The following is a 27,558-nucleotide window of genomic DNA, read 5'->3' as shown; positions in this document are numbered from 1 at the left end:
CGGCCCGCCTGGCCCCCAGGCCTGTGCCACAACCTCCTCCCGGTGATGCACAGTGCGCTAGCTGGAGCGTGCCGAGTGCCGGTCCGGCCGCCACTCGCACCCCTGGACAGGCCGTGGGAGGCGGAGCCGGATCGCGGAGCCGTGGCCGACAAGGCATTGCTACAAGGAAGGGGAGGGCGGATTTGCAGGAGGCCTGGGGGCACAAGGAACCCCGTTCTAGGCGGGTGTCTTTGTAGCCAGACAGGAGTTCTTGCTGCTTCCGGCGTTTTGCAGGCGCCCTGCTGTGCCGCCCCACGGCCCCTGCGCCCGACGATAAGAGAACTCACCAGCTCTCTGTAAAGTGGGTCCAAGGTGAACCAGAGAGCCACGGCGCACCGCTGGCCTTTGGTGACGGCTCTGACCCCGTGGGGGTTCTCCCCGCCCGATGAGAAGCTGATCATGCGCCCACACTTGGGCTTGATAGAGGCCTGGAAAAGAAAAGAAGCCGAACAGCATGAACACAGCCAGCCCTCGGACTCACGGCAAGGAACCCGCGCACGGCCGATCTCTGCGTGCGACGTGTGTGCAAAATTCAGGGCAACGCACGGCGACACTGCAAGTCAGCCGTGCTCCGACTAGGCGACTGTTAAGTGTCCCGACACCGCGACTGGCTGGTTTCGTTACGCGGACATTGGTTCTGACAGGCTCGGTGTGTGAACAGGAGCGTCGCACGTCAGACCTCGGCGGTAACGGTCCTGCCCTACTCGGCCCTGATGAACCCCCCCGCCGGAGCACTGTGCCCGTTTCGAGGTGCCCCACGTGAGGAAGGAGGCGGACAAACTGGAGGGACTCCAGGAGGAGAATAACAAAAGTGACCGAAGGGTTAGAAAGCCTGATCTAGGAGGACACGTTAAAAAACCTGGCCATGTTTAGTGGGAGGGACTAGCAGACTGGGAGGAGGGTGCTGATAACACCCCTCGGATATGGGAAAGGCTCTTCTGAGGAGGACAGTGGCTAACTGGTATCTGTGTCCACTGGAGATCGGATCCGAAGCCATGGGCTTAACGTGAAGCAAGGGAGCTGTAGGTTAGTTATTAGGAAGAACTTGCTAACTTCATCTTCGTCGACGATTTACAGGATGGCGTAGAGCAGTGGTCCCCACTGGCGGCAGGGCCGGCGCGCCCCCCACCACACGCTGCGCGCCCGGGGCCGGCGCCCCCTGCAAGCGCCCCACGCCCAGAGCGCGGGCAGCCAATCCGCGCCGCTCCCGGGACCAGCGCTCACCGTGCGCCATATGCCCGGGGCCAGGCCAGCCCCGAGCACTTGGCGGGCGCATACAAATGCCCCCGCGGGCACCGTGTTGGGGACCACGGGCATAGAGAGTGTGTTTAGTGAGTTTGCAGATGATACCATCACTGGAGAGATGTAAGCGCAGGTGGGACAGTCACCTGTCAGGGATGGTCTAGATGGTGCTTGGTCCTGCCGGGAGGGCAGGGGACTGGACTTGATGTCCTCATGAGGTCCCTTCCAGTTCTACGGTTCTGTGATCCGATGACTCTCAGGGTAGCTAAGCTCTGGAACAGGCTTCGGGAGGGTGCAGAACCCCCGTCCCTGGAGGCTTTTAATACCAGGCTGGACAAAGACCTGCCAGGGATGGTCTGTGTCCTCTTGGCCCTGCCTCGGCCCACGGCCTGCAGCTGGTGACCCTACTTTCCCAGGATTCTCACGCCAGGAGGTGAAATGGTCATTTGGCCACTAGGGGGCGCAGAAGCCCCGTCAGCTGGGCGATCGCGTGAAGTCGGCTCCACAGAGAGCCTGTTTCCTTTTTCGATGGACGTTGCGTCTCAGGTCTAAGCGGTCGCTCGTCGCTTAGAGAGTCCAGAACCCCCTCGAGGGGATGCTGAGCGGCTGGACGCCAGCAGCAGGGCACCACACGGCTTTGGGATTTGCTTCCACACGTCTGTCCCATGACAGAGGCACAGAAATGGCCGGTGAGCTTAACTGGGTGGCAGCAAAACCCAGCCAGTCCTCCTTGGCCACCGCGGCCGTGAGCCGCACCGAAGACGTCCCGCTCCGGGTAGCCGTGCGCTGCAGCATTCGGGCGGGAAATGCAGCTTTTCAGATGGCCCCCAGGACAGATTCGAGTCTCCGGACCGGACCGAGGGATGACTGGTTGCTGGCAGGGCCCTCTGGGATGAGAGCCGAGCGGACGCGATCCGAAAAGCCCTTTGACGGATCCCAGCGGGTGTTAACCTTTCCACGCCCGGGGGCCCGATCCTGCTGCCACGGACCGCGCTGCGCGTTTTGCCACGGCCGCCGGTCGGTTTCATTAGCATCTGCCCCACACTGCCCCCTGCTGGCCGCTCAGCTCTGGCGGCAAGGGAACAACCAATCCCTGCGCTGCTGGCCCACTGCCACCAGGAGGGCCCCTGGGACACGGCTTGACGTGGCTGCTGCCTTGGGGCAGGTCCCCTCTATACTAGGGGTGAGGAACCGTGTTTGGGTCGGGGGCGCTGACCCACCGCAAAATCCGCCAGGGGCTGCACACAAGTGAGAAGCCAGAAAACCCAACCCCACAACCCCTCAGTGACGTGGCCGCTAGCCGAGAAGCAGAAAGGAACGCCCCACATTCCCCTCCCTTCAGAGCCTTGGGGGGGTCCAGGCTAGTGGATTTTATGTGCCACGTCCTCACAGGAGGTGATCATAGATCATAGAACACTAGGACTGGAAGGGACCTCGAGAGTCATCGAGTCCAGTCCCCTGCCCTCATGGCAGGACCAAATACTGTCTAGACCATCCCTGATAGACATTTATCTAACCTACTCTTCAATATCTCCACAGATGGAGATTCCACAACCTCCCTGGGCAATTTATTCCAGGGGGTCTGGAGCACCAGCGCAGGATCCCCAGTGCTAGGGGGAGCCCATAGCCTCGGGGGCCAGATTCAGGCGGGGGGGGGAGGGGCGCATCTGGCCCCTGGGCCTTAGGTTCCCTCTGTGCCACGGGAAGAGAGATAAAAAAGACTGGGACGTTCACCTTAGAAAAGAGGAGACGAAGGGGGGATATGCTAGAGGTCTATAAAATCATGACTGGTGTGGAAAAAGTGAATAACGAAAAGTTATTTACATATTCCCACAATACAAGAACTAGGGTTCATCAATTGAAACGAACAGGCAGCAGGTTTAAAACAAACACAAGGAAGTTTTTCTTCACTCAGTGCACAGTCAACCTGTGGAACTCCTCGCCAGAGGATGTTGTGGACACTAGGACTTTAACAGGGTTCAGAAAAGAGCTAGATAGACTCATGGAGGTGAGGTCCATCAATGGCTATTAGCCAGGCTGGGTAGGAATAGTGTCCCTAGACTCTGTTTGTCTGCAAACGGTGACAGGAGAGGGATCATGTGAGGGTTACGGGTTCTGTTCCCTCCCTCTGGGGCATCTGGCATTGGCCACTGTGGGCAGACAGGACACTGGGCTGGATGAACCTTTAGCCTGACCCAGTCTGGCCGTTCTCATGTTCTTACGATTTCTCCATCTGTAAAATGGGGAAATCAACACCGGAGCACCCCCCCCCCCCCCACAGGCATGGGGCTGCATGAATGTTTCTCGAGCGCATCGGACTGCTCGCACGGCTGAATAGTTTCAGCGCAAAGCGCGATCACCAGACCACGGTCCAACTCCTCCTCCACGAAACGCTGGCCCTTGGGAAACCCGCCCCCGGAGCCGCTGTCTCTGCGGCGTTGCTCGGCTTCCCTAGGACAGAGGGCTCTGAGGTCCTGATCCAAGCTCGCAGGGAGCCCGGCAGCGAGGAGCCGCACCCACACCCCATGCCTGGTGGGCGGATCGCTGTGCGGAGCTCTAGCGAGACAAGGTACGTGGGGCCGGCTTCTGATTCCGGCCCCCCCGGGCCGCCTCTCCCCTAGCGCTCCCCCTGAAGCTCCGGACTAGGGAGCAAACAGCACGGATCTCCTCAGCCTGCCCCGCGATCCCGGCCGAGGCGCTTGACTTACGGTCACAGTCTTGGCGTCCATCTCCGTGAACATGAACTCCCCCCCTTCGAAGTCGGCGTTCAGGTACAGAAGGGCGCTGGGGGAAGGAGGCCGAGGATGCATGAGCCGGGCTGGCCGACCCCCCCAGCTGACCTCCCCGCCGGCCCCCGGGCCGGAAGAACGCTAACCCCTCTCCCGGGGCCCAGCCCGCCGGCCCGGCACGTCCGGGGAAAGCTCCCTCCGGCGGCAACGGGCAGCTTGGCCCAGAGCCACCCCTGTTCTGTTGCTGCCGGCAGGGGCAGGCGTGTGGCGGATGGAGATGCAGGGGTGGGGGTAGGAGCCTGTCCCCGGGTTGTTTCCAAGCCCAGTCGCTGGGGCGTGGGATGTGGGGGTGCACAGCAGGTGCAACGTGCCCCAGTATTGCGCCCCGAGTTCCGGGTGCCATCCCCTACCTTCCAGGGTCCTGACCGCTGGCTCTCTGCTGCCGGGGGCTCCGCTGTCAGCCCCAGATCCTCTTCGGCTGCTGGCCCCACACCCAGGGGCTCCGCCACCAGCCCTGCGTCCCACCTAGCTACCGGCCTCTGCTCTAGCTGGGGGGACAACTCGGCACCCCCACTCCAAACACTGTCCCAGCGCCACTGCCCGGCGTGGACGTGCTGCCCATCTCCCCCTCGTGGGCTGGGATTTACCGGCCCCAGAGCATCCTCATCTCACCAAAGCAGGCTCCTGCCCCCTCCACCGGGCACCCAGGGAGGAAACCGCGCTACCCGCATCCCCTGGCCGGAGACCTGCATCTGGCCCACGACGCAGCCCGCGGGCCTACCTGTAGTCCCGGAAGGTGTAGGCTGGGGCCTCCTTCCAGCACTCGCTGGCCTCGGGATCCAGCAGGCAGTTGTCCGCGTGGATGGGGTGACTCAGGTCGTTCCTTTTCTCCTGCTGGCCTAGGCAGTGCCAGGCGGGGGAGAGGGAGGGGTGAGAGGGGCCGACAGGCTCTCAGGAGCTCCCTGCAGGGCGTTTGAACTTGGGGGGCCCTCGCCTGAGCCTGTGACAAGGAACCAACGCATGCATTGCACCCCCCATACGCCGGGCCAGTCGGGGGGAAGGAGAACAAAGGGGGCACAGAGAGAGGAAGGAGGAGAGGCAGGAGAGGAAAAGCGAAAGAACAAACCAACTCGTGCCCTGTGGGGGCTTTCTCCAGCGCGGACACGGGGGCGGGATGCCGGAGGCGGCACAGGCGAGTGGCACGTAGGACAGCCCCCGCCCCTCCCGCCCGCCGGCTCCGGGCGGCCCCCTCACCGGGCAGGGCGGTGCGGCACACCATGTGGGTGTAGGAGAAGTAGAGGGTGGAGTTGAGCCGGAAGTAGGACTGCACGATCCGGCGGGCCTTCTCGCTGGCGTCGTAGAACAGGCGGGCGCTCTGCAGCGGGACGCGCCCCTCGGAGCCGAACTGCGGGGCAAGCACAGGCCAGAGTGAGCCCGGCGGGCGCCCGGCCGCGCATCCCCGCGCCCCGGGGCTGGGGGGAGGGGCCAACCGCACCTGCAGAGCTTTGAGGACGGTGGCGCCTTCAAACTTCTCGTTGGGGGTGTGAGGGGAGGTTTTCCCACGGTAGCCATCTCCGGCCAGCATGATCCCCTGGCGGAAAGGACAGCAGCAGAGGTCAGAGGGCGGGCGCGGCCCCCGAATCAGCTTCCTCCTGCAGGCCCCACTGGAAGACCGAACCCTCCCCCAGAAGAACTACTGAGGCACTCAGAGGGGTCCAGCCGGCTCCGGGAGCCACCCACAGCCCCGGAGGCCAGGGGCCGATTGCAACGCTGCTTCTGGTCGAGAGGACAATTGAGCCATCGCGGCTCTGTGGGCGCGTCTACACTACAGGGGGGATCGACCCTCCGGGCAGCGATCTTCTAGCGTTCCATTTAGCGGGTCTAGTGTAGACCCCAGATCCAATGCAGAGGGCAGCCCCGCCGGCGTCCTGTACTCATTCTGCCAGGAGTCAGGGAAGCTGACGGGTGCGGACGCTGCAGTGGCTCAGCTTAAGGGAAGCTGAATCTAGCTGCACATTTTGAGGAGCTGGATGAAGCACCTTAAGCTGCCTGGTCCAGTGTAGACCAGGCCTATGAGAACAAGAGAGTCAGGAGTGCTGGGCTCTCTTTTCAGCTCAGCTAGGTTCCTGCTTTCCAGCAAGCTATTCTGCCACCGTGCCTCAGTTTCTCACCACCACCATGCCTCGGTTTCCCCCTTGCTAAAATAGGGATAATGGTCCTGCGCTCTTCTGCACTGTCCTTGGAGAGCGAGGGGGTGAACGCACTCTGTAAACGCTAGGGCTACATCTAGACCGGCATGATTTGCCGCAAATGCTTTTAACGGAAAACTTTTCGTTAAAAGCATTTGCGGAAAAGCGTCCGTGCCAATCTAGATGCGCTTTTGCGCAAAAAAGCCCCGATGGCCATTTTCACAATCAGGTCTTTTTTGCGCAAAACAAATCTGAGCTGTCTACACTGGCCCTTTTGCGCAAAAGCTTTGTGCAAAAGGACGCCCGAACGGGAGCAGCATCGTATTTCCGCAAGAAGCACTGATTTCTTCCATGAGATCGTCAGTGTTCTTGCGGAAATTCAAGCGGCCAGTGTAGAAGCAGCTGCTTTTGCGGAAAAACTTGCCAGTCTAGACACAGCCGATGCGTTTCTGCGAGAGAACACCGCTTACTGTGGGGAAAGAAGAAATACAGAACACCATTCTGGCAACCCCTGAACTTCCCTTAGGTGCCGTCCGGTTTTCTAAAATGACCGTATCGGCCGCGGGACTCAAGACTCTGCCCCCTGCAGTCTTGTCAGACTCAAAGCCCAAGGCCTCGTGGAGACAAAACCAACCCGAGCCAGCGAGTGAAACCGGCCGGCTGCGACTGCCGGCCCCAGCGGAGTGAAACGCGGAACGTGAACAAGCTGCGCCATGAGGGGGGGAACGAAGGAGGGGGGAGCTGGCTCCCTTCGGGGGTGAGCGCTACGTCCAGCAAAGGGACCCTTTCATCGGCTCAGCTCGTGCCCAGTTACGCGAGTGGGGGAGGGTGGCGCTGGGAGACAAGTTCTTCGTGTTGGCCGGAGCCCTTGTGCCGTTAGCCCAGACCAAAGACATGCTCCCCGCCCGGCTCCCCAGCACCGCCCCTCTGCCCTGCCCAGCGGCCCTCCTCCCACCCTGGGGTCTCTGCTCCTCACCTGGGCCACTTGGTGTAGCTCCCGGCACTCCTCCTCCGACAGGACGTTGTCCAGCAGCACGCGCCGCGTCCCGTTCAGCTGCTCTGAGTTGTGGACCAGCTCCACTTCACTGTAGAGCAGGGAACCCCCTAGCGGACAGACGGACACACCTGAGCACACCTCCAGGCGGGCGGGTCGGCCGCCCCGCGGCACAGGGCCAGCCAGCTCAGCCCGCTGGCTTCCCAGAGGGGCAGATTCCCAGCTGCGTTGGCAGGAGCCGGCCTCGGGTCCAGGGCAAAGCGCGGAGGCGAAAGCCATGGCCTGCGAGCGGGCCGGAGACAGGGCCGCGTGATGACTTTCGTGGGCCCTAGGCACTTTTGCCTTCGTGGGCCCTTCCTCCATAAAAAATATATTAAAAATTATTTTTGATCTAACTTTAACTCCTTCAACATTTTGGTTTTTTTCTGTTTTAGGCAAAATGTAACAGATTTTCGTCGCCCTGAAAGTTTTGTTTTTTTCTGATGTGAGAAACACACGAAAATATTTTCTTCGAACCTAAAAGTTCATTTTTTTCTTCTGATTTTAAAAGAAATTAAAACGTTGTTGTGAGCCCCTAAAAGTAGCGTAGGCCCTAGGCCCTGTGCCTAATGGATAAGTCGGCCCTGGCCGGAGAGTCCCACTGTCTCAGCTGGCACTTTGGCACCACGCAGACCGGCCTCGTCAGGGCTGCGCGGAGACACGACGGGGCCCCGGAAACACCGGCGAACCGGAACCGTCGTCTCCGGCCCAGCCCAGAGAATCGACCCCGATTCGTTTCCACGGCAGCCGTTTTGTACCAGCCTTTTGGGGTTTGGCTCGAGGCCCCGGCCCTGGAATGGCCGTCGGCACCTTTGCTGGAGTCTTCCTCTGGCGGTGGGGAGCAGACCAAATTTCTCTTGCCCAATCTCCCCCCTCCCACCCCCATCGGGCTCCTGGGCAACAGGGCAGATGGGGAAATGGCGTCGTGTTGGTCACGGTCATCCCTCTCCTGCCACGTCCCCCCTCCAGTCTGCTGTATCCGTGACTCTCGCTTTCTGCGCTCTAAGCTGCGCGGTGCCGGGGCGGCAGCGCCTCGCACGACAGGGGCCAGCTTGCCACACGGGGCCCCCAGGGGCTCCCCAGAGTCCTGAGGGCCGTTACTTCAGGACTCACTCCTGAAAGCCCAGGGACGGGCTGGAGGCAGACAGGCAGCTGCTGGAATCAGCCGCCTGCAGCCAAATGCCAGCGTCCCAGCCCCTCCCCGTAGGCCCCGAGCAGCCCATTTGGCCTGGCCGCCCTTCCACCGGCGGTCAGGCCAAACTGCCGGGAGCAGCCTGGCCACCAGGCCCAACGCACCTCAAACTGTCACAGCGGAGGAGCCATGTCGGCCGCACAGGCAGCTGCCCTGTTTGCCCTTCTGGGAGTCCCTTAGCAAGGCCACGTCCACACCAGGAAACTATTTCGAAATTACGAAAGGCGACAACTCCCGATTTAACGAAATCGAGCTAGTGTAGCTCACTATAGGGACGCCTCGGAACGAGTCCGAGGCAGGCTCTGTGAATGTGGATGCGCCACCTCAGACTCAGAGCCCCCGGAAGCGCTGGGGGGGGGGGGGGAAACTACTTTGAATGACTCTGGGGAGTAATGATTTCGAAACAGCGGCACCGGACGTCCACACTGCCGCTATTTCGAAATAGCTACTTCAGAAGTGGCGTGACTCCCAATGGAAAGCAGTCGTCCCGATTTCGAATTCCGTAGCCCGTTCTTTTGAAACAATGGGCTTGGTCGTGTGGACGCTCCGCATATGAATTTGACCTTAGGGTATTATTTCAAAATAAAGCCCTAGGCTACGTCTAGACTGGCATAATTTTCCGCAAATGCTTTTAACGGAAAAGTTTTTCCATTAAAAGCATTTGCGGAAAAGAGCGTCTAGATTGGCACGGACGCTTTTGCACAAAAGCACTTTTTTGCGGAAAAGCGTCTGTGCCAATCTAGACGCGGTTTTGCGCAAGAAAGCCCCGATCGCCGTTTTCGCCATCGGGGCTTTTTTGTGCAAAACACTTTTTAGCTGTCTACACTGGCCTATATTTGCGCAAGAGGGCTTTTTCCCCAACCGGAGCAGCACAGTATTTGCGCAAGAACACTGACAATCTTACATGAGATCGTCAGTGTTCTTGCGCAAATTCAAGCGGCCAGTGTAGACAGCTGGCAAGTTTTTCCGCAAAAGCAGTCTAGACACAGCCCTAGTGTAGACCAAGGCTAAGAGTCCAGCCTGCACCCTCTCTCCCATCATGCTCTGGGGCAGACTCCATTTTCCAGGCCTGCAAGCTGGCTGGGACACTAAAAGTTCCTGAAAGTTATTTTGGGTCAGCGAAATGTTATCCTCATGTCCTGGCACGGAATTCACACACAACCCTGCTGCCACCTGCCACGATGCCGCTGTGCCACGACCTCCTTTGGCTACAGGAAAGCAGCCCAGGTCAGCGGAAGAGACACTGCCGTTATTTTACTGACTGGGAGGAGACACAGGGCGTTGTGTGGGATCCCCTAGGAGTTCCAGCCAAGACCCCTTTAAGGGAAGAGTTTTGCATAACCAATTCCTAGCTGCTCACAAAGGGTCAGTCTGGGGTTGGCGTTGAGGCTCTCTTGAAATATACCAGGCAGCGTATTGTCCTGAAAATACGGAGATCCTGCAGTCACCATGCGATACACGTCTGCCGTGGGGCCGCATTTCACATTGCGGATTGGAGCCAATCCGCTTTGTGTTCTGGGTCCGTGCAGTGCCTAACTCCTAGGTGTTAGGGCAAGATAAATAAATACTCGCCAGCTGGTGAATTAGATCCAGACTTTGCAGGGAGCGGGGAAACGATCCACTCTTTGGCATACCCGTGGCTTGCTGCTCAAGTAATCTCCCCCCTGCTCCCGGACACGGGACGAGTCGCCCGCCCCCAAACAGGAAAGCAAAGCCCATGAAAACACGGCTGTGTGTTTTGAAAACTAAACCCTGCACCAGATGTTTCTCGGGGAGGATGGGGAAATGCTCCGGCGCCGGGAGACATGCATCTGCTGTTGGAAAGCTGCAAGAAAAAGCAGTTTGCAGCTGCCCGGCATCAATCTGGAAATGTTACACGACGGAACATTTCTATTCCATCTTTTTTTTGGTCTACAGCAGCACGTTGCTGCTTTGGAAGGGCCGCGGGCCAACGAAGGACATACACTAAGGAGTCGAGATCCCAGCCCAGGAATGATCTGCACAGAAGATTTAGGGTTTCTTGGACCGGGAGCATCCCTCACAGTCTGTTTTGTTGCTAGATGAGAATTTGATGCGCTGCATCAGAAAGAGAGCCCGGGACCCAAACCGCACACGCTCAGGGAACTCGCCAAGTTGGCTCCGAACTTTCTGGATCAGGTTCGTCTCTTGTGCCTGCGGGTCCATCTAAGACCGTTTTTGTTGCTGCTTCTTTCTGGATTGGCTCACTAGCTCCCCACTGGAACGTCAGCCAACCAGGAGGGAGCGGTTCCAATGCGAACCACAAATACCCAGCGAGCTCAGAGGGAGGGGCTGCTGCGCCAGCGAGTCACGGTGCACGCAGGAGACTTGATTTTCCTTCTGCCTGATCTACCTGGCGGCTGCTCCATGCCAGATCCCAGCGTGCCCGGTGCGGGTGAGCTCAACGGTGCTTTGCCCCTTGGATAGATCGTCTTTACAGAGCCCACGGGTTTGCCCTGGCCTTGCACGATTCACGTGGAGGTCTCCAAACCCTTTCCAGACCTCCATCAGGCCTCGCGGGCACCGCGCTGACCGGGCAGCAGCACCCCCGTGGCTTAGAGGAAGGGCAAACGCAGGGACAAAGGGGTTAACGGGTCCCAGGGCAAGCCAGCCACAGAGCTGGGATGGAACCCAGGAGCCCTGACTCTAGGGTCTAGGCAGGACCAGCAGAGGATGCTCAACGCGTCCCGTCCCTGTCACCCTCCTCCCCTCTGCCGCTGGGGTCTCAGGGGCTGGACTCTCCCCCAGGCCGGCCCGTGGAAGCCACCAAACAGCTGCCCGAGGCCTCAGGTCGGTGGGTTCCACCCCACAAACAACCCAGTGGGAGGGGCCAGGGCTGCGTCTGGGAGCCGCGGATTAGTGGGGAGCTTCCCACCCTGGAGCCCAGTCGGCCCGACGGCCAGGAGCAGGAAAGGCTGTTTCCCATTAGGGAGCTGAACTCCTATGGAATGAAGGACCATTCAATGTCACCAGTTAACTGACTAAACGGGCAGCGGCTGCTTCCGGCCCCATGGCGGGCTGTGGGCGGGGGCTGCTCCGGGGTCCTGGGCTATCCAGTTACCGGTTAACATCCCCTCTCTCATTAGGGGTGTTCACGGCTAGCTGGCTAACCATTTAATCCAGGGGCGGAGCCTTTTCTGGATTGGGGCCAGATAACCATTTAATCCAGGGGCGGAGCCTTTTCTGGATTGGGGCCAGATAACAGTTTAATCCGGGGGGGGGTGGGGGGTGGAGCCTTTTCTGGGATGGGGTCAGCTAACCATTTAATCCGGAGGCTGGAGCCTTTTCTGGATTGGGGCCAGATAACAGTTTAATCCGGGGGGGGGGAGGTGGAGCCTTTTCTGGGATGGGGTCAGCTAACCATTTAATCCGGGGGCTGGAGCCTTTTCTGGATTGGGGCCAGATAACAGTTTAATCCGGGGGGTGGAGCTTTTTCTGGATTGGAGTCAGATAACATTTTAATCCAGGGGGTGGAGCCTTTTTTGGGTCGGGGCCCGGCTAAGCATTTAATCCAGGGGGTGGAGCCTTTTCTGGATTGGAGTCAGATAACAGTTTAATCCAGGGGGTGGAGCCTTTTTTGGGTCGGGGCCCGGCTAAGCATTTAATCCAGGGGGTGGAGCCTTTTTTGAGTCAGGGGCCGACTAACTGTTTAATATGGGGGGTGGAGCCTTTTTTGGGTTGGGGCCGGCTAACCGTTTAATCCAGGGGGGCGGAGCCTTTCCTGGGTTGGGGCCGGCTAACCGTTTAATCCAGGGGGGCGGAGCCTTTCCTGGGTTGGGGCCGGCTAACCGTTTAATCCAGGGGGGCGGAGCCTTTCCTGGGTTGGGGCCGGCTAACCGTTTAATCCGAGGGGGCAGAACCTGGGCACATACCCACTATCTGACCAAGGAGCTGTGCATGTGCAAATGCGACTTTCCCCTCGTTTTTAAGCACACAGTGGTATTAATTCTCTCCATCATTTTTGGCTGCAACTACGGACCCTGATTTCCAAAAGGGAACAGTGGCCAGCGTTACCCAGCAAGACCGTGTCACAATGACGGCCCCCCGGGCAGAACCCGGCCCCGCCCCAAGACCAGAGCAAACGTCCTCCTATTTACATGATTTTCTCCCCCACCCAAGAGAGCTGGAGACAGGAGACGGTTGGGTCCTGTCAGGTTGCTTTGTAGCGAAGGCTTTGCAATTTGGCAAGAGTGTGCCGGATTTCAAAATCATCCTAGGGAAAAAGCTCATCTGTGGTCTACTCATTTGTGGCTATTCTCTCTGGTTGGGACACCCCTGCAGACAATGTGCCTACCAGGCTAGAAGGAAGTAACTTGACACGAAATTGTGAGCAAGGAGAATAAGTATGCAGCCTTAGCAGGGGCGGAGGATAGCCGTAGGGCTGCTAGCAAGGGTGTGGGGGATAGGAATTCACAGTCTAGTGCTTCCACTGTCACTCAGGCCAGGTCGACACTGGCGGAGAAAATCGATGCAAGACTCGCAACTCCAGAGACGTGAATTGTGTAGCTGAAGTCAACGTACTTTGCTCCGATTTTCTGGGGCGGCCCCACCGTGGGAGGTCGATGGGAGTAACATTCCCATCAACTATTCCTTGCCAGCTGCCATGGGTGCTTCCTCAGCATTTGATTTAGCAGGTCTTTTCTAGACCTGTTAAATCAAGCCCCAGAGGATTGATCGCCAGAGTGTTGATCCTCCAGCAAGTGGAGACATGGCCTCAGTGTGCAACTTTGGGTGACAGGGAAAATACTCCCTCTCCAGGGGTATCATGGGAGGATTAATGGCAGAACCATGTCTGGAAGGTGACAGGCGCTACCACGCGCGAAGGCGCTCAGGAGCAGTGTAAAACAGAACATGGGAAACGTCGTATCAGAGCAGCCAACTTGTCCACCCAGTCCGGGCTCCTGACTCCAAAGTCTCAGCTCAGCAACTTGCAGAATTCGGCCCTCACTTCAGGGCATCGGGCAGCCCCCTCGCTTTGCCACAACTCCGCGCGACGCTGCCAAACGGAACCACGGCTGCCCCCCGGCCGCGACTCCGTGGCTTTCCTCCCTCTATTGGCAGGTACCACGGCACAAGTCTTCGTGGCTCAGAGAACAGATTTACCTTCCTGCAGCTCGCGATCCACCTTGGACCCAGGTTTCTTTCCCACAGACGGCGCGGGTCCATCCGCCAGCTCACTGTTCACGCCGGAGGGGACTCTGAGGAGCAGGAGATAAGTGGAAAACCCATGAACATTCAGTGGGTTTCAGATCCCGAAGGCCCTGCTGTTCCAAGAGGAACAGGGATTTGGGGCGCTTGCTCTTAGACACCTTCAAACGAGGCCTGATTTTCTTCAGGGCGGGGGTGGCTCTGCACTTGGGTTAGGGGCCCAGGGCCTAAAACCACACGTGGCTTCGGAAAAGGCGGGCCTCGGGGTCTGCAGTCTGGTTGCAGGATTTTGTCCTGTTGGCTCTGAAGGCCTGGGAAAGGTCTGGGGCTCCCCGTGAACCGGTGCTGCCCGAAGCTAGCACTTGAGGATGAGACCAGCATGGCAGGCGCGTGCAATAATGGTCCCGTTACAGCCCAGCTGCTAATGAACCATGGGACAGCCCCTGGGGTCACACTCCCTCGGAGCTGTCTTTTTTTTGTAACCCCCAACCCTTGGGGTAAACACTTTAAAGGCTGTGTCTAGACTGGCAAGTTTTTCCGCCAAAGCTGTTCAGAACAGCTGGCGATTCCCTGGGGGGGACGGGCAAAGACTTCATGTGCTCCTCCTACCCCCAGGCCGGTCAACCGGGGAAGTGTCCTGGCTCCGCCCCTTTTCCCCGAGGCCCCGCCCCTTCCGGGATTGCTCAGGCTAAAATTATTGCCTATCCCTGCTCTGAGCTCATCAGGTCTCCCAAGCCAGACTCCCCTCCCCCATGCCACAGGAGGGCTGTGGGGACTGCCGTAGGGTCACTCTCCCCTCCGAAAGAACACGACGCCCACAGCCCCGCATGGTGCCCGGAGGGGAGGTGCTCTCCTGTGGACAAGGTGCCAGCTGCTCAGTACCCTGTGCCCTGGGCATGCAGCTCGAGGGCTCAGGAGAGCTGGGCTGGTTGGGTAGCCTAGGACAAGTCACGTGGCCTGCCTCGGTTTCCCAAATCAGCACAGCATGGCTAGTCCCGCTCCCCTACTAGATTAGGCGCGGGGAGGTTTAGTTCAATGCTATGGGCGAGGCACTCGCGTCCACCCCCGACGGGCACTCCAGGGACGCCCATAGCTGGATGGGAAGGGACCCCTCGTGCCCAGAACTCCTGTGCTTGCAGGGACAGCTGGCGTTCATGACAGGCTGCGCTTGCTGTCCCCGCGGCGCCCACTGGCAGCCCCCGCGGGACCCCCAGAAAAGGCGGCCGGGCCTTGGATGGGCGACTGACCTGTGCTCGTCCTGCCGGGCGCCGGAGCTGCTCCAGTAACTCTGCAACGACAGGGGGCGGGGCTCTTTACACAGAACCATCGGAGAGAAAACCGATCGGGAGTCAAAACGACGCGGTTGGGTCTGAAACGCTCCCGGGGAAGGGAGGAAAACCGGCTCCTGGGCAGATGAGAACTGGGAGGGCATCTCCCAGGGATTGCTCCCTCGCTTTCACGCACACACACGCACACGTCCGTGCACCCAGGACTCCCTTGGGGTATGTCTACACTACAAAGTTAGTTCGAACTAACGGACGTTAGTTCGAACTAACTTTAATAGGTGCTACACTAGCGCTCCGCTAGTTCGAATTTGAATCGAACTAGCGGAGCGCTTAGTTCGAACTAGGTAAACCTCATTTTACGAGGACTAACGCCTAGTTCGAACTAGCTAGTTCGAACTAAGGGCTGTGTAGCCCTTTAGTTCGAACTAGTGGGAGGCTAGCCCTCCCCAGGTTTCCCTGGTGGCCACTCTGGCCAACACCAGGGAAACTCTATGCCCCCCTCCCAGCCCCGGACCCCTTAAAGGGGCACGGGCTGGCTACGGTGCCCGTGCCAGGTGCAAGCCTGCCAGCACCCAGCTAGCAGACCCTGCACCTGGCACGGCACAGAGCCACCCACCCGATGCCCCCCAGCCCACCCCCTCTTGCCGGGACCAGGCTGGCGGCTCCCGGGAGCTTGCCCTGGACCGCAAGAGGCGGGCACCTTCCTGGGCTAGTGCGGACATCGTGGACCTCGTCCACGATCTCCGCACTAGGCACAGGAAAGTGGCCGTCTAGGGCAGGAGAGCTGCCAGCCTGGCCACCCAGGACCAGGTGTGCATGAAAATCAAGGGGGTCCACTGAGACCCCCGACACTGAGCCCTGAGCTTAAAATGGCCGTACTGGGTCAGACCAAAGGTCCATCTAGCCCAGTAGCCTGTCTGCCGACAGCGGCCAACCCTAGGGACCCTGGAGGGGATGGACCGAAGACAATGACCAAGCCATTTGTCTCGTGCCATCCCTCTCCAGCCTTCCACAAACTTTGGGCAGGGACACCACTCCTACCCCCTGGCTAAGACTGCTCCATGGACCCAACCTCCATGACTTGATCTCACTTCCCTTTAAACTCTGTTCTAGTTGTAGCCTTCACAGCCTCCTGCAGCAAGGAGTTCCACAGGTTAACTATTTGCTTTGTCAACAACAACTTTCTCTTACTAGTTTGAAGCCTGCTACCCATTCCTTTCCTTTGGTGTCCTCTAGTCCTTCTTGATGGGAACTCAGGAAGAACTTTTCTGAATGCACCCTCTCCACCCAACCCCTGCTTTTAGAGACCTCTATCCTGTCCCCCCTCCGTCTCCTCTTTTCTAAGCTGAACAGTCCCAGTCTCTGTAGCCTTTCTTCATCTGGGACCTGTTCCCAACCCCTGATCATGTTAGTTGCCCTCCCCTCTCCCAGCCTTTCTCTTCCCCTCTCCCACCTCCTTTTCCCAGTCTCCCCCAGTTTTTTTCAATAAAGACAGAGTCAATGTTGGAAGAAACGTTATCTTTATTTTGTACATCAATAAGAAGGGGGGCTAGGGAAGGGTAAGTGGAAGGAGGTGAGGGAGGAATGGGGTACGAGCCCCCGATGGGGAGGACTGGGCTGGCTCTGCGGGCTTCTGGGGGTGGAAGCTCTCCTGCAGCCCCCCAATTACTCCCTCTCCCCAGATGGCAGCCTGCGGCAAGTGCAGCCGGGCTGATGGCCGAGTGGTGTGATGTGCCCAGTGTGGGCACTCAGGGCACTCCAAGCCAGAACTTCTTTGCAAGCGGGGCACCCCTTAGAACTGTGTGTCCGGGGTGGGGGTCGGGACCCTTTAAGCGCAGCCCTCGGCTAGCCTGAGACAGCATCTCCATGCTCTAAGTCCTCCTTTTATGCCCTGCCGGCACTGCTTCCGGCCATCATTAAGCCCTGTTCAGAGTCCACTCAATGTGGACTTACTAGTTCGAACTAGCAAAACGCTAGTTCGAACTAGTTTTTAGTTCTAGATGCGTTAGTTCGAACTAGCTTAGTTCGAATTAACTAATTCGAACTAAGTTAGTTCGAACTAACTTTGTAGTGTAGACATACCCTTGCTTTCTCTCTCTCTCTCTCTCTCTCTCTCTCTCTCTCACACACACACACACACGCACGCATGTCAGTACACTCAGGGCTCCCTCGCTTTCACACACACACACACACACACACACACACACACACACACACACACACACACACGTCTGTGCACCCAGGGCTCTCTTGCTCACACATACACACACACACACACGTGTCTGTGCACCCAAGGCTCCCTTGTTTTCACACACACACACACACACACACACACACACACACACACACACACGTGTCTGTGCACCCAAGGCTCCCTTGTTTTCACACACACACACACACACACACACACACACACACACACACACACACACGTCTGTGCACGCAGGGCTCCCTCGCTTTCACACACACACACACACACACACACACATGTCTGTGCACGCAGGGCTCCCTCGCTTTCACACACACACACACACACACACACACACGTCTGTGCACGCAGGGCTCCCTCGCTTTCACACACACGTGCCTCTGTGCGCCCAGCTACGCCCGAAGATCCCTACAGGAAGGGCGAGCACAGCAGCCCCACAAGTCTCCTCACGACACCCTAGAGACGGGCCGAGAGGGAACCGGCGGGTCTCCCGGGGCAGGTGTGGGCGGGGTCCGGGGGTGGAAGGAGACGAGCCGCTAGCGTGTCTACATCCGAGAGAGGGATCAGATCTTCGTACCTCCCTGCTCCGGCTCCCTCGGAACCCAACCGGTCCTGAATCAGGGGATTTGCTGGACCAGGGAGGTCCCCTGCCACCAGCCTCCTAGCCCGCTGTGTCTCCCTGCGGCTGCCTCCGCTCCAGCCCCACTTATGCCCTGCCCGATCTGAGCTCCTCAAGGCCCGGGCTCGCCAGCTGCTTCTGGCCCAGGCTGGGGCTCACCGGCCCCATTGCAGCCCCACCTGGCTAGGTCTCCTGAGGATGGGGCTCCCCAGTCCTGCTGCCATGCAGGATGTTTGCTAATCTGCAAATCCGTTACTTCAGCTGCTTAAGAAGGGTGGTGCAGTGATTAATGCGCGTGCACGGCGCGGGGGAGATGTTCTCATCTCTGCCACAGCCTTCCTGTGCGCCCCTGGGCAACTTACTTAGCCGTTCTGTGCTGCCTCAGTTTCCCCCACAGTAAAACATGCCTAACTCCACTTCCCTACTAGACAAGACTGCAGGGCGGTTTCATTCCTTAATGTCTGTGAAGCACTCAGCCAAAACCATGTTGCTTGCCACAGAAAGGTCTGCGACTAGTTTGAAAAGGGGGCTATATTACATAACGTGAGAAAGCCAGCTGCTCAGGTGATGGGGCGTCTGGCTCTTTTAGGCACCGATAACACCAATAAATACTTAACTGGCTGTTCACAAACCGCTCTGAGACACGCCTCCCCCCTCGCCTCCCTCACGTGGCCTGGCTCGTGGGGCCGGAAAGCCAAAGCGGAACTGAGCGGCCACGTTTGGAAGAAACCTGCCACGGTGGTTAGAAGGAGTGCCACCTTACCGGCTCGGTGTATACGAACCCCAGACCAGTTGCTCCCATCTGCAGGAGGTCGGACTCCAGCTTGTACCGCCTCACAAACCTGGCAGCGTCCTGCAGGAGGTGAGAGAAGGGAGGAGGCAGAGTTAGGCTGGTCACAGCTGCGCCACGGCAGCGCAGTCGCTAGCCACCACGCGGGAAAGTTTCCCCATCCCCGTCCGATGGCGCGGTGCCTTGGGGGTGTAGCGATGTCTCTCGGGGGGGTGAATTTTTCATACCCCTCAGCAATGTAGCCAGGCCAAACTAAGTGTTCGGGTCGACTGGGCCCCAGGGCCTCTGCTTCCCCTCTGTCCGCGTGGGCAGGAGGAATCCCTGACAGACTGAGGCGCTCTGGAAACGGGGGGCAGATAAGTAGCGAATTCACACGCAGCTCTTGACCCAAGGTTAGCTCCTGCGCTCCTACCGACGAAGCCGGTCCCTCCCTTCCCCGGGCTAGTGTCAAAGGACCCCAGCACCACGACTGGTGTCTGCTGCGTCGCTTGCGGAAAACCTTCCCAGTCCACTAACGGCTCTCCCCGTCTGGTGTTCTCCTCGTGGGCCTTCTCTTTTGGAAATCACATCTAATCCTAAGCACGTTCCCCTGAACCCGTGGTCTCCAGCCTTTGTAAGCCCCTCGTACGGCTACGGCTACAATGCTCCGACCGTTGTAAGCCCCCTCGTACGGCTACGGCTACAATGCTCCGACCTCGGTAAGCCCCTCGTACGGATACGGCTACAATGCTCCGACCTTGGTAAGCCCCTCGTACGGCTACGGCTACAATGCTCCGACCTCGGTAAGCCCCTCGTACGGATACGGCTACAATGCTCCGACCTTGGTAAGCACGAGGTCGCTTTTTGAATAAAAGTGCAATCAAGGAACTCCCTCAAACTCAAACACCCTTGTCCCGCCTCCCCTGCCCTACAGAATCCCCCTCCCTCCTGGCCCACACCCACACGTGGGCATCGCGTCCTCCCTGCTTGGTTGCCATTTGGCCAAGAACAGTCGCACCAGCCATTGCCATTAATCCAGTTTAACACCGACGTAACGCAGAGAACCACCCGGCCCTTCACCCTTTAACCGTCCCTCAACACTCGGAGACGGCTCAGTCCTTGCCGCCAACGTGCCAGGGGTCAGTCGCCGGGCTGTGCAGGGGGATTTCAGTACGTAAATTCTCACCTTTCTGGGCTTGACGTTTTCTGGGTTCACGGTCTCTTCCAACAGGCTCGTGTAATAATCCACGTTCTCCAGGACAGCTTCGTCGTCCGGGTGGAACAGGAGGTAGGACTTGGCACACTCCAGGGCTTTCACATACTCGCCAACTGCAAGGGAGCAGAGGTTGGGGGTGGCATGGAGGTTACGTGGCACAACTGATGTGCAGACTCAGGGGTCTCACAGGTCACTAGGAGCAGAGGCAAGAAAGGAGCCAGACGGAGACAGAATAATGAAACTTTTCACTCCGACTTTCACCCGATGGCCCCCCGGCGCGCGAGAGCCATTGGTGAAACAGCTCCACTGCAGCAGCTCCGCCTCATTGTCGCTATCTTACATAGAGGGAAACTGAGGCACAGGTGTGCACCTCTCCCCCCCCCCCCCAGGCCAACCAGCAAATCAGAGACAGAGCTAGGACAGAAGCGCAGAATCAGCAGCAGACCACAATCCCCGAGAGAAAATAAGGGGGAGGAATTCAGTAAATGAGAGAAATAAGCAACCTCCCAAGTTTTTAGTAGGCGAGTGGCTCCCACACAGTGGTTCACGGACCTCTGGTGGTCCACAACGGTACTGCAGGGAGTCCACAGAAAGTTCAAAAATAAGACTCAGATATTTGCTTATTTTCCCTCTCTCAGTCCCTTAGGATATTCCCCTCTAGGACTATAATTACTGGTGCTTTTTATCTATAGAAATATATATAGACAGAGCTATAAACAGGCCATTGTCTTATCTCACGTGTAGTTTTACGGTCGACAGACTGCAGTGAGAAACTGCTGAGCTGGAATTTAGTTTGCGTCCCTGAAGCAAAGTCTCAAAAAAGCACCCGGAGTGGTTCTCCCTTTACAATAGGTCATTTCCCATGGAGGTCCTCTCCCTGTCTCCCGAGGGATGTTAAAATGCCTGCACTCAGGGAAATGCGTAAGCGCTGGAAATGCCAGTGGTTCCATGTTTACCCACGGGATGGAAGGCGGCTCCCTGGGAGCCGGTGCATGCGGGAAACCGGATTTTAAGACATCTTCCCCCCAACCCTCCCGCTGCGCTGCCTGCGATACAGAGGCAGCAGCACAGGGAGTGGGGGAGGGTGACGGGTAACCATTTACACTATCACATCCCTACTTTGCACCACTGCTGGAGACGAGCCACATCCACTGTGATTTAATTAGCTCTGAGGTCACACTCCCCTCGCTGCATCCTTCCCCCACCCCGGATTTTTTTCTTTTTCTCTTCTGCATCTGAGGAAGCGAGTTGAAGCTCACGAAAGCTGATGCTGTAATAACCTAATATATGTGTGAGTGTAGCCCCCTTACTAAAGGTGCCTCTGCTTCTTCTCTGGGAAGACCCTGTGTGCTGCAATCTAGCCCCACAGACTACAGTTCCCACGAGCCCTGGAGGAAAACAGGAAGGAAGTGACTTTTGGTGGGGAGATCTGAGTCTCTCCAGGTGTGTGGAGGAAGACTCAGCAGCCTGTGGACTCTTCCCTCTGATTTTGGAGCAGAAAGGGAGCCAGGCTGCTGTGGAGGAGTTTGATCCAGTTCGGGAGCTGTTATGCTGCAGTTACAGACTGGGACAGGAGCCTTTGGAACTGGGATCTAGCTGGCTGCTTCCGATTGCTCTAGAGGGGAGGCCTTTTGGCTGGACTTGTGGCTAGACGCTACTCTGCATCCAGCACACAGAAGGAGACTGTGAGTAACTGGGCATCTTTGGAGAAATGCTGCCTGGGACAGACCTCAGAGATACAGACTAACTCTGGGTTCAAAGAGAGGCAGAGGCCAACCCAGTGAACCAGAGCTGCTGCATGGCTTGGACCCACATACACACGACCTACAGAGAACCTCCCTTACAGTTGTGGTTGTTCAAGCGCGCCCAGGCAAGCAAGAGTCTGGGATTCTGAGTCCAGGGGTGAGCACACTCTGGGGTGGGAACAATATTGGCAGTGCAAATGGCAGCTAGATAAGTTCCTTTTATTTCTGTGTACTTTGTTAATTGATGTTATTCACGGTTAATTGTTAAATCCTGTTTCTTGAAGTTAAGTAAAGGTTGTTCGTTCTAATGCAATCTATTAGATGTATGTTATTGATGATTTGTAATTGTCGTTCTGGAGTTAGATGCAGTTTATTGCTGGAATAAGTTTATTCCTGGAGGTTCCCAAGGCTCACCAGTAAGTGTGTGCAGGGCCAGCCAGGCGGAGGCACTGCCATTGTATATTCTTTATGAGCAAGAGATAGCAGCAAGGGGGTGGATAAGTTTTCCCCAACCAAACAACATCACCACTGGGGTACTCAGGATCTCCTTTTATGTCAAGATCATCAGGCGCCCAGGCACACCTGTGAGTGTAACCTGCTCCCGAGTAACCCGGGGAGGAAAAAGGCGGTTACATTAGTCTAAAGTGCCCCCGGACTCCTTTGTCACCCTGGAAGGGCACCCCAGAACTTCCTTCCTCTGATGGTTAGCAACCTGCACTTAATTTCGAGCCTCAACTTGTTGATGGCCAGTTTATATTCACTTATTCTTGTGTCTGCATTGGGGCCTCACTGAAATATGCCTCCCTCCCTGGCATTCACCCCTCTGATGTATTCAAAGAGAGCGATCACCTCTCCCTTGTGGTTAGGACAGTAGTTCCCAACCGCTGCTCCGCAGACCCTTGGTGGTCCGCAACGGTACCGTCGGGGGTCCGCAGAAAGTTGAAAATAGAAATGAAAATAAATGTAACGTGTATAAAAACACTTCTACTCCTTCATACGCCGACTTTTTTTGGGGAAAAAAATACTGTTGTGAAGAGCGGGAAGCAATGTCGTTTGAAGGACGTGCTGGTTGCCAGCACGGCGCCTCAGCCTGAAAGTTTCTCGGTCCGCGCTGCATCCCGTGCGGGCTGAGGGACGTGGCTCGGGACACGGCGCGGGCTGAGAGACGCGCAGGTGGCAGGCACAGATAGATTATTTGGGGTGTACAATTTTAATCGATTGAAAAGGGTCCGTAGGGTCCCAATGAAGAGGTTGGGAGCTTCTAGGTTGGGCCAAGCAAGGCAAGCTCTCTGAGACGCCTTTCTCAAGCTAGCCAGAGCTGTGAGGTTGCAATGGCGCCCCCCAGTAACCCGCAGAGTAACACGACCAAACGAGGGCTGTTCGAGGGGGGGAGCCCCGCCTTACCTCGGTAATAGGCAAACTGCAAGTAGTCATAGTGGAGGGGAAGGTAGTTCTCGATGGGTGACAAACGCCCGGGGCGAGTGGCAAGTTCTCGGACGCACTCATGTGCACACACCAGGATCTGCATGTAGTGATCTGCAAGGCAGAGAGAGAGATGGCAGCGTCTGTGCTCAGAAGGCTGACGATCAGCTCTTGAGAGACCAGCTCCGCTGGGTTTATGGAGACTGACTTTCCTACATTGGGTTCGGGTCACAAGGAATCAAAGACACAGGGTCCCCAGGCAGTAAGCTGCTGAAAAGCCTCCGCAGCGTCCAGAAACGCGTTCACCACAGCCCACATCTGGGCCTGCTGCCATATTGCTTTTACCAGGACTCATAAGTAAACTGAGGTACCCAGCATCCGGCAGGAAGCTACTCTGAAACACACCTTGGTTGCGGATGGTCTGATGTTTTACTCCATGTTAATTTCCAAAGGAGTTAGTTTTGCACCTGTGGGGAGGAGAAACTATAAAAGCTACTGGTTGGGTCTAAAGCCAAGGCAAAGACACCTCAACGCACATGCCACGGGCCTCAAGAGAGAGCGTTGCCATGGGAATTAACCAAAGCGGTCTGCCTACGAGGCGCAAAACGAAACCGAGGGACATCGGGAGGGATATCCAAGAGGTGAAAGACTTTTGAAGGCATCTACCCAAGAGTTTCTCAATCTTTTTTTTATAAAGTACCCCTTTAAAAAAAATTGTAAGTACTCCCGGTATCTAGTTTTCAGACACACCCATTTTTTTTTCTACCATTGCAACACATTTGTTTAAACAACATAATTGTAGCCGGGCAGGTGATGAAATTTTGGGGTGTGAGAAGTACAAAAATAATAAAGCGCTGTAAAACGTAACACAAAAATTCAGTGTTCTCCACATTTCCGTTGTGTTGACGTACCCCCCAGACTTCTCTCGAGTACCCCTAAGGGTAGTCGTCCCACTGGTTGAGAAACACTGGTCTAGCCCATTAAACTGCTCCCGACTGCATATTGTCCAGTGGTGTGTTCAATTCCGAATGTGTTGCCATTCCTGATTTGTGTCCATTTATCCTTTGTCGCAGAGGCTGTCTGGTTTGGCCAAGATCCATGGCCGAGGGGCATGGCTGGCACGTGATGGCAGAGATAACATGAGAGGATGTGTGGATGTATGAGTCCCTGATGTGGCGGCTGACATGGTTAGGTCTTGGGATGGTGTCGCTAACCCTATAAACTACAACATTGGGAATGGTAACACACAGAAACCTGGAGGGGAATATTTTAACCTGTCTGGTGACTCACTCATGGATTTAAAAGTAGCCAAACTTCTACAAAGGAATCTCACCAGCCAATTACAAAGAGAACAGAATTGACCTTCATATACAAAGTTGACACTGTTTCCTTGGGCTTGAACAAAGACACTTACTGGATAGCACATTATAAAACCAGCTTTCTGTGCATTTAACATCTCATTTACATCAGAAGCGAAGTAAATTAGCCCACTCAATTAGCCTCATTAGCACCAGTCCTACAACTGACAGGTACTTTCTTTTCCCTTTCCTTTTTCTGTTATAATTTCTGGGTTCCTGTTATTTCCAATCCAGCTTCCAGCTCATTTGAAGAAGTAGGTTTTGCCCACAAAAGCTCATAATACTAGATACATATTTTTTAGCCTCTAAGGTGCCACAGGACTACTCATTTTTAAAGTTACAGATTAACACGGCGACCCCTCTAGGATCTATTAGAAAGTCTTGACTTACGCATAGCCTCTGACTTCCAGTGTTCACTTTCATCCCCTACAAGGGAATATTTTCTCGTTGGAGTGCGCTTTCCAAAAGAGTCTAAGAACTGAATCTTGGATCCTTTCTTTACTGCGGCAACATAACGCACAATACGAGACACGTACCGAGCAAGTGACGTTCTGGGATTAATACTGGGATTAGTTACCAGTAACGCTGGGAAGTTCAATGCAACCATGCAAGCCAAACCCTGTGATGGGATATACGTACTGCTAATACCACGAAAGGCACAACGGGGGGATGCTATTGGCGCACCGCCAATGTTCATCACTTCTTCAAGATGACAAATCTCTCAGGTTAATTAACCTGAATAGCAAGCAACTGCCACAAGAAGATTTCTAAGAGGTGAAAGCACACAGCACGGGTGCTGGGCCAGCTGTAGCATCTATAAGCCAAAGCGGACATCTGATTCCACTCTGGGACCCCTTCTGCGGTGTACTTGCAAATCAACTTTGCTTGCTGCGCCTCTGTATGCAATTAAAACCTTTAAGGGCCCAACATGGGTTTGCAATAAAACACGCTGTCTGCTCCCCAGAACTGCCGGCGTTGGGACGTTGCACTGAAATCACACGGTCTCTCTTTCGCCCTGGGGATTCAAAGAACTGGTAGGGTGAGAGAAGGAGAAAGACCCCCACCCCCATGCTCCCCTTGAACACTAGAGCCGGGGGGGGGGAGGCTAGTCGATTTTGCGTGCTCCAGCCCCATGGGAGGATGGTGGTGGGGCTGGAGTACCAGGGCAGGCTCCACAACGTGAGGGCGGAGGGCGGTGAGCCTCCAGGCAAGCTACATCTGGCCTCTGGGCCTTAGCTTCCCTGACCCTGCCCAACCTACCAGTAGCATCCTGCATCTAAAGGTTAGCAGCAAACCCTACTATCGATCATCACGGACATGTCGTGCTTCCTCTCGGTGCTCTCAAAGCATCCTTCAGAACTTTAGTCTAGAATGCAGGAATCTCCACCCACCATTGAAATGCAGCCGTCTCTGGGGTGGAGCGTGGCAGCACCCTAACAGACAGAAGGACTACGAAATAGCTCAAACACCGATTTGAGGAAAGGACCCACGAAATCGAATGCTGAGAGTCCCCCGTTGGCCCCGGCACTCCTAAGTCTTTAACCCCCTGAGGGGGGGGGGTCCAAAGAGGCTGGAGAGAGGCTGTTCTCAGTGGGGGCAGAACGAGGAGCAATGGTCTCAAGTGGCAGTGGGGGAGGTCTAGGTTGGTGATTAGGAAAAAACTATTTCCCTAGGCGGGTGGGGAAGCGCTGGGATGGGTTCCCTAGGATGTACATTGGTGTAATTCTATTGATGGATGGAGCTGGGGGGGGAGGGGGAATCACCTCCCTCACATACAGATCCTGAATCTTTTACAGAATCTTTTCTTCTCGCATGACCAACTATTAAGGCCAATCTGCTGCCTCCCTCCAAAAACGATCAATACATAATCCAAGAGTCTGCCCTCATGTGCTAGTTGTTTCCAGTCTCAATTAGGCTCTTGACTTCCTGGCAGCAAACGAGTTTCAACACAAACAACAACTAATCTGCATTTGAATGGAAACATTTTCCATAGCAACAGCAGAAAAACAGTCCCCGGAAGACCCTGACGGGCCAAGTGCAGCTGTATAACCCTGCTGAGGCCGAAGGGGCACAAATATATCCTTATGCTTTCCCTGATGGCTAATTAGAGGCAATCTGCTTTATGGAGACCAGGTTTCCACTTCACCCGGCCTTGCTCGGGGTCACACAGGCAAATCAAAGGTCAGCAGAGCAGCCGTTTCAATTCCTGGCACAGATTTCGAATCTCTAGTCATTCTTGGTTACTGGGCTGTTATTAAAGCATCTACCCTACCTTTTGGTCAGCACCCCTCCTTTGCAGACAATGAGCTGTTCCGAATACAACCTCGATTAATCTGTGTGGCAGCATCCATCCCTCCGTAGCTACCTGTCTGAGGTGTGCTGAGCCTGTTAAGTGTTCCCACCTGTCCCGCGACCCAGCTGGGGACCCTCTCCGTCTCTGGGTGGATGGGTGGGGGGCAGGAATGCAGAAGGTAGGATGGCCGTGTGGGTATCAGTACAGGACTGGCAGTCAGGAGGTCCGTGCTCCCTGCTTGACCCCCGCCAACAGCTCCCTGGCTGATCCCAGGCGAGCTGCTGCCACCGTTTGCCCTTCTGTAGCTCTTCCCAGCTGAGGGATCCAAAAGCCTTGTGCGAAAATGCAAAGCCCCCCTCCCCAGTGAGAAGAACGACCAGTCCATGTATGAAGTGGGGGAAACTGAGGCAAAGTCCAGCTGCTGTCACTCCCTGGGTTGTGAACATGCTAACCTGCCGCCGGAGCCGTGCCGCTTCCAGAGCCCGCCTCCTGTGTGCACCCTCCAGCTCAGGCCTTTCAGCTCAGCAAGCGCCCTGGTGATGGAGACCTGAGCTCTAGCTAGCATCCAGATCCAGCCCTTCCAGACATCAGAGCATCGGGGCTCAGCCTGTGACAGCCACAGGCACAGAGGTGACATTTGGATGCCGATTTGTCACGGTTTTCAGGAATGAACTTGGACTCCTGTCTGAACCGTTCGGGAACGGCCCTTCAATCGGCCTCACCCAGGCGGTTTCACGGTGGAGCTGGACACGTGTATGACCGAGGTCATGTGACAGGGCTGCCCCCAATAGCAGGGGACAGACTGGCCTGGCCTCCCTGAGCCAAGACGTCCCTTCCGTCCTGTGTCCTTCTGCACAGTGTCCTAGATAGGGATGCGACGGGCGAACCCGTAGCGGCTGGAGCAGCTCCCTGCCTGCCGCGGGTGGGGGGTGCTCCAGCCCGGCTGAAGCAGCCCCTGTCCGCAGTGGGCCCAGCCTGGGCATCCCCTCTTTAATCAGTTAAACGTTACGTTTAACCGGTTAACCAATTACACGGGATTTTACGTCCCCGG

General features: G+C 56.6%; 1 protein-coding gene across 1 annotated transcript in view; it reads right to left on the bottom strand.

The window, feature by feature from the left end:
- P3H2 (prolyl 3-hydroxylase 2) overlaps positions 1-27,558 on the bottom strand; it is a 114,104-nt gene that overhangs the window by 2,018 nt on the left and 84,528 nt on the right. Inside the window, exons 4-14 of the mRNA XM_075938264.2 lie at positions 22,839-22,970; positions 19,660-19,802; positions 18,468-18,557; positions 14,838-14,878; positions 13,546-13,640; positions 7,176-7,303; positions 5,506-5,601; positions 5,265-5,415; positions 4,792-4,909; positions 3,990-4,065; positions 327-467 (exon numbers count right to left, since the gene is read on the bottom strand). Coding sequence (XP_075794379.2) covers positions 327-467; positions 3,990-4,065; positions 4,792-4,909; positions 5,265-5,415; positions 5,506-5,601; positions 7,176-7,303; positions 13,546-13,640; positions 14,838-14,878; positions 18,468-18,557; positions 19,660-19,802; positions 22,839-22,970 — 1,211 coding nt within the window. The remainder of the gene's footprint in view (positions 1-326; positions 468-3,989; positions 4,066-4,791; positions 4,910-5,264; positions 5,416-5,505; positions 5,602-7,175; positions 7,304-13,545; positions 13,641-14,837; positions 14,879-18,467; positions 18,558-19,659; positions 19,803-22,838; positions 22,971-27,558) is intronic.

The sequence above is a fragment of the Pelodiscus sinensis genome, chromosome 10 (genome assembly GCF_052426305.1).
Source record: "Pelodiscus sinensis isolate ZL-2025 chromosome 10, ASM5242630v1, whole genome shotgun sequence".
In the NCBI taxonomy this organism is placed as follows: domain Eukaryota; kingdom Metazoa; phylum Chordata; order Testudines; family Trionychidae; genus Pelodiscus; species Pelodiscus sinensis.
Note: the sequence above shows the minus strand (reverse complement) of the source record. Positions and strands in the feature narration are given on the sequence as shown.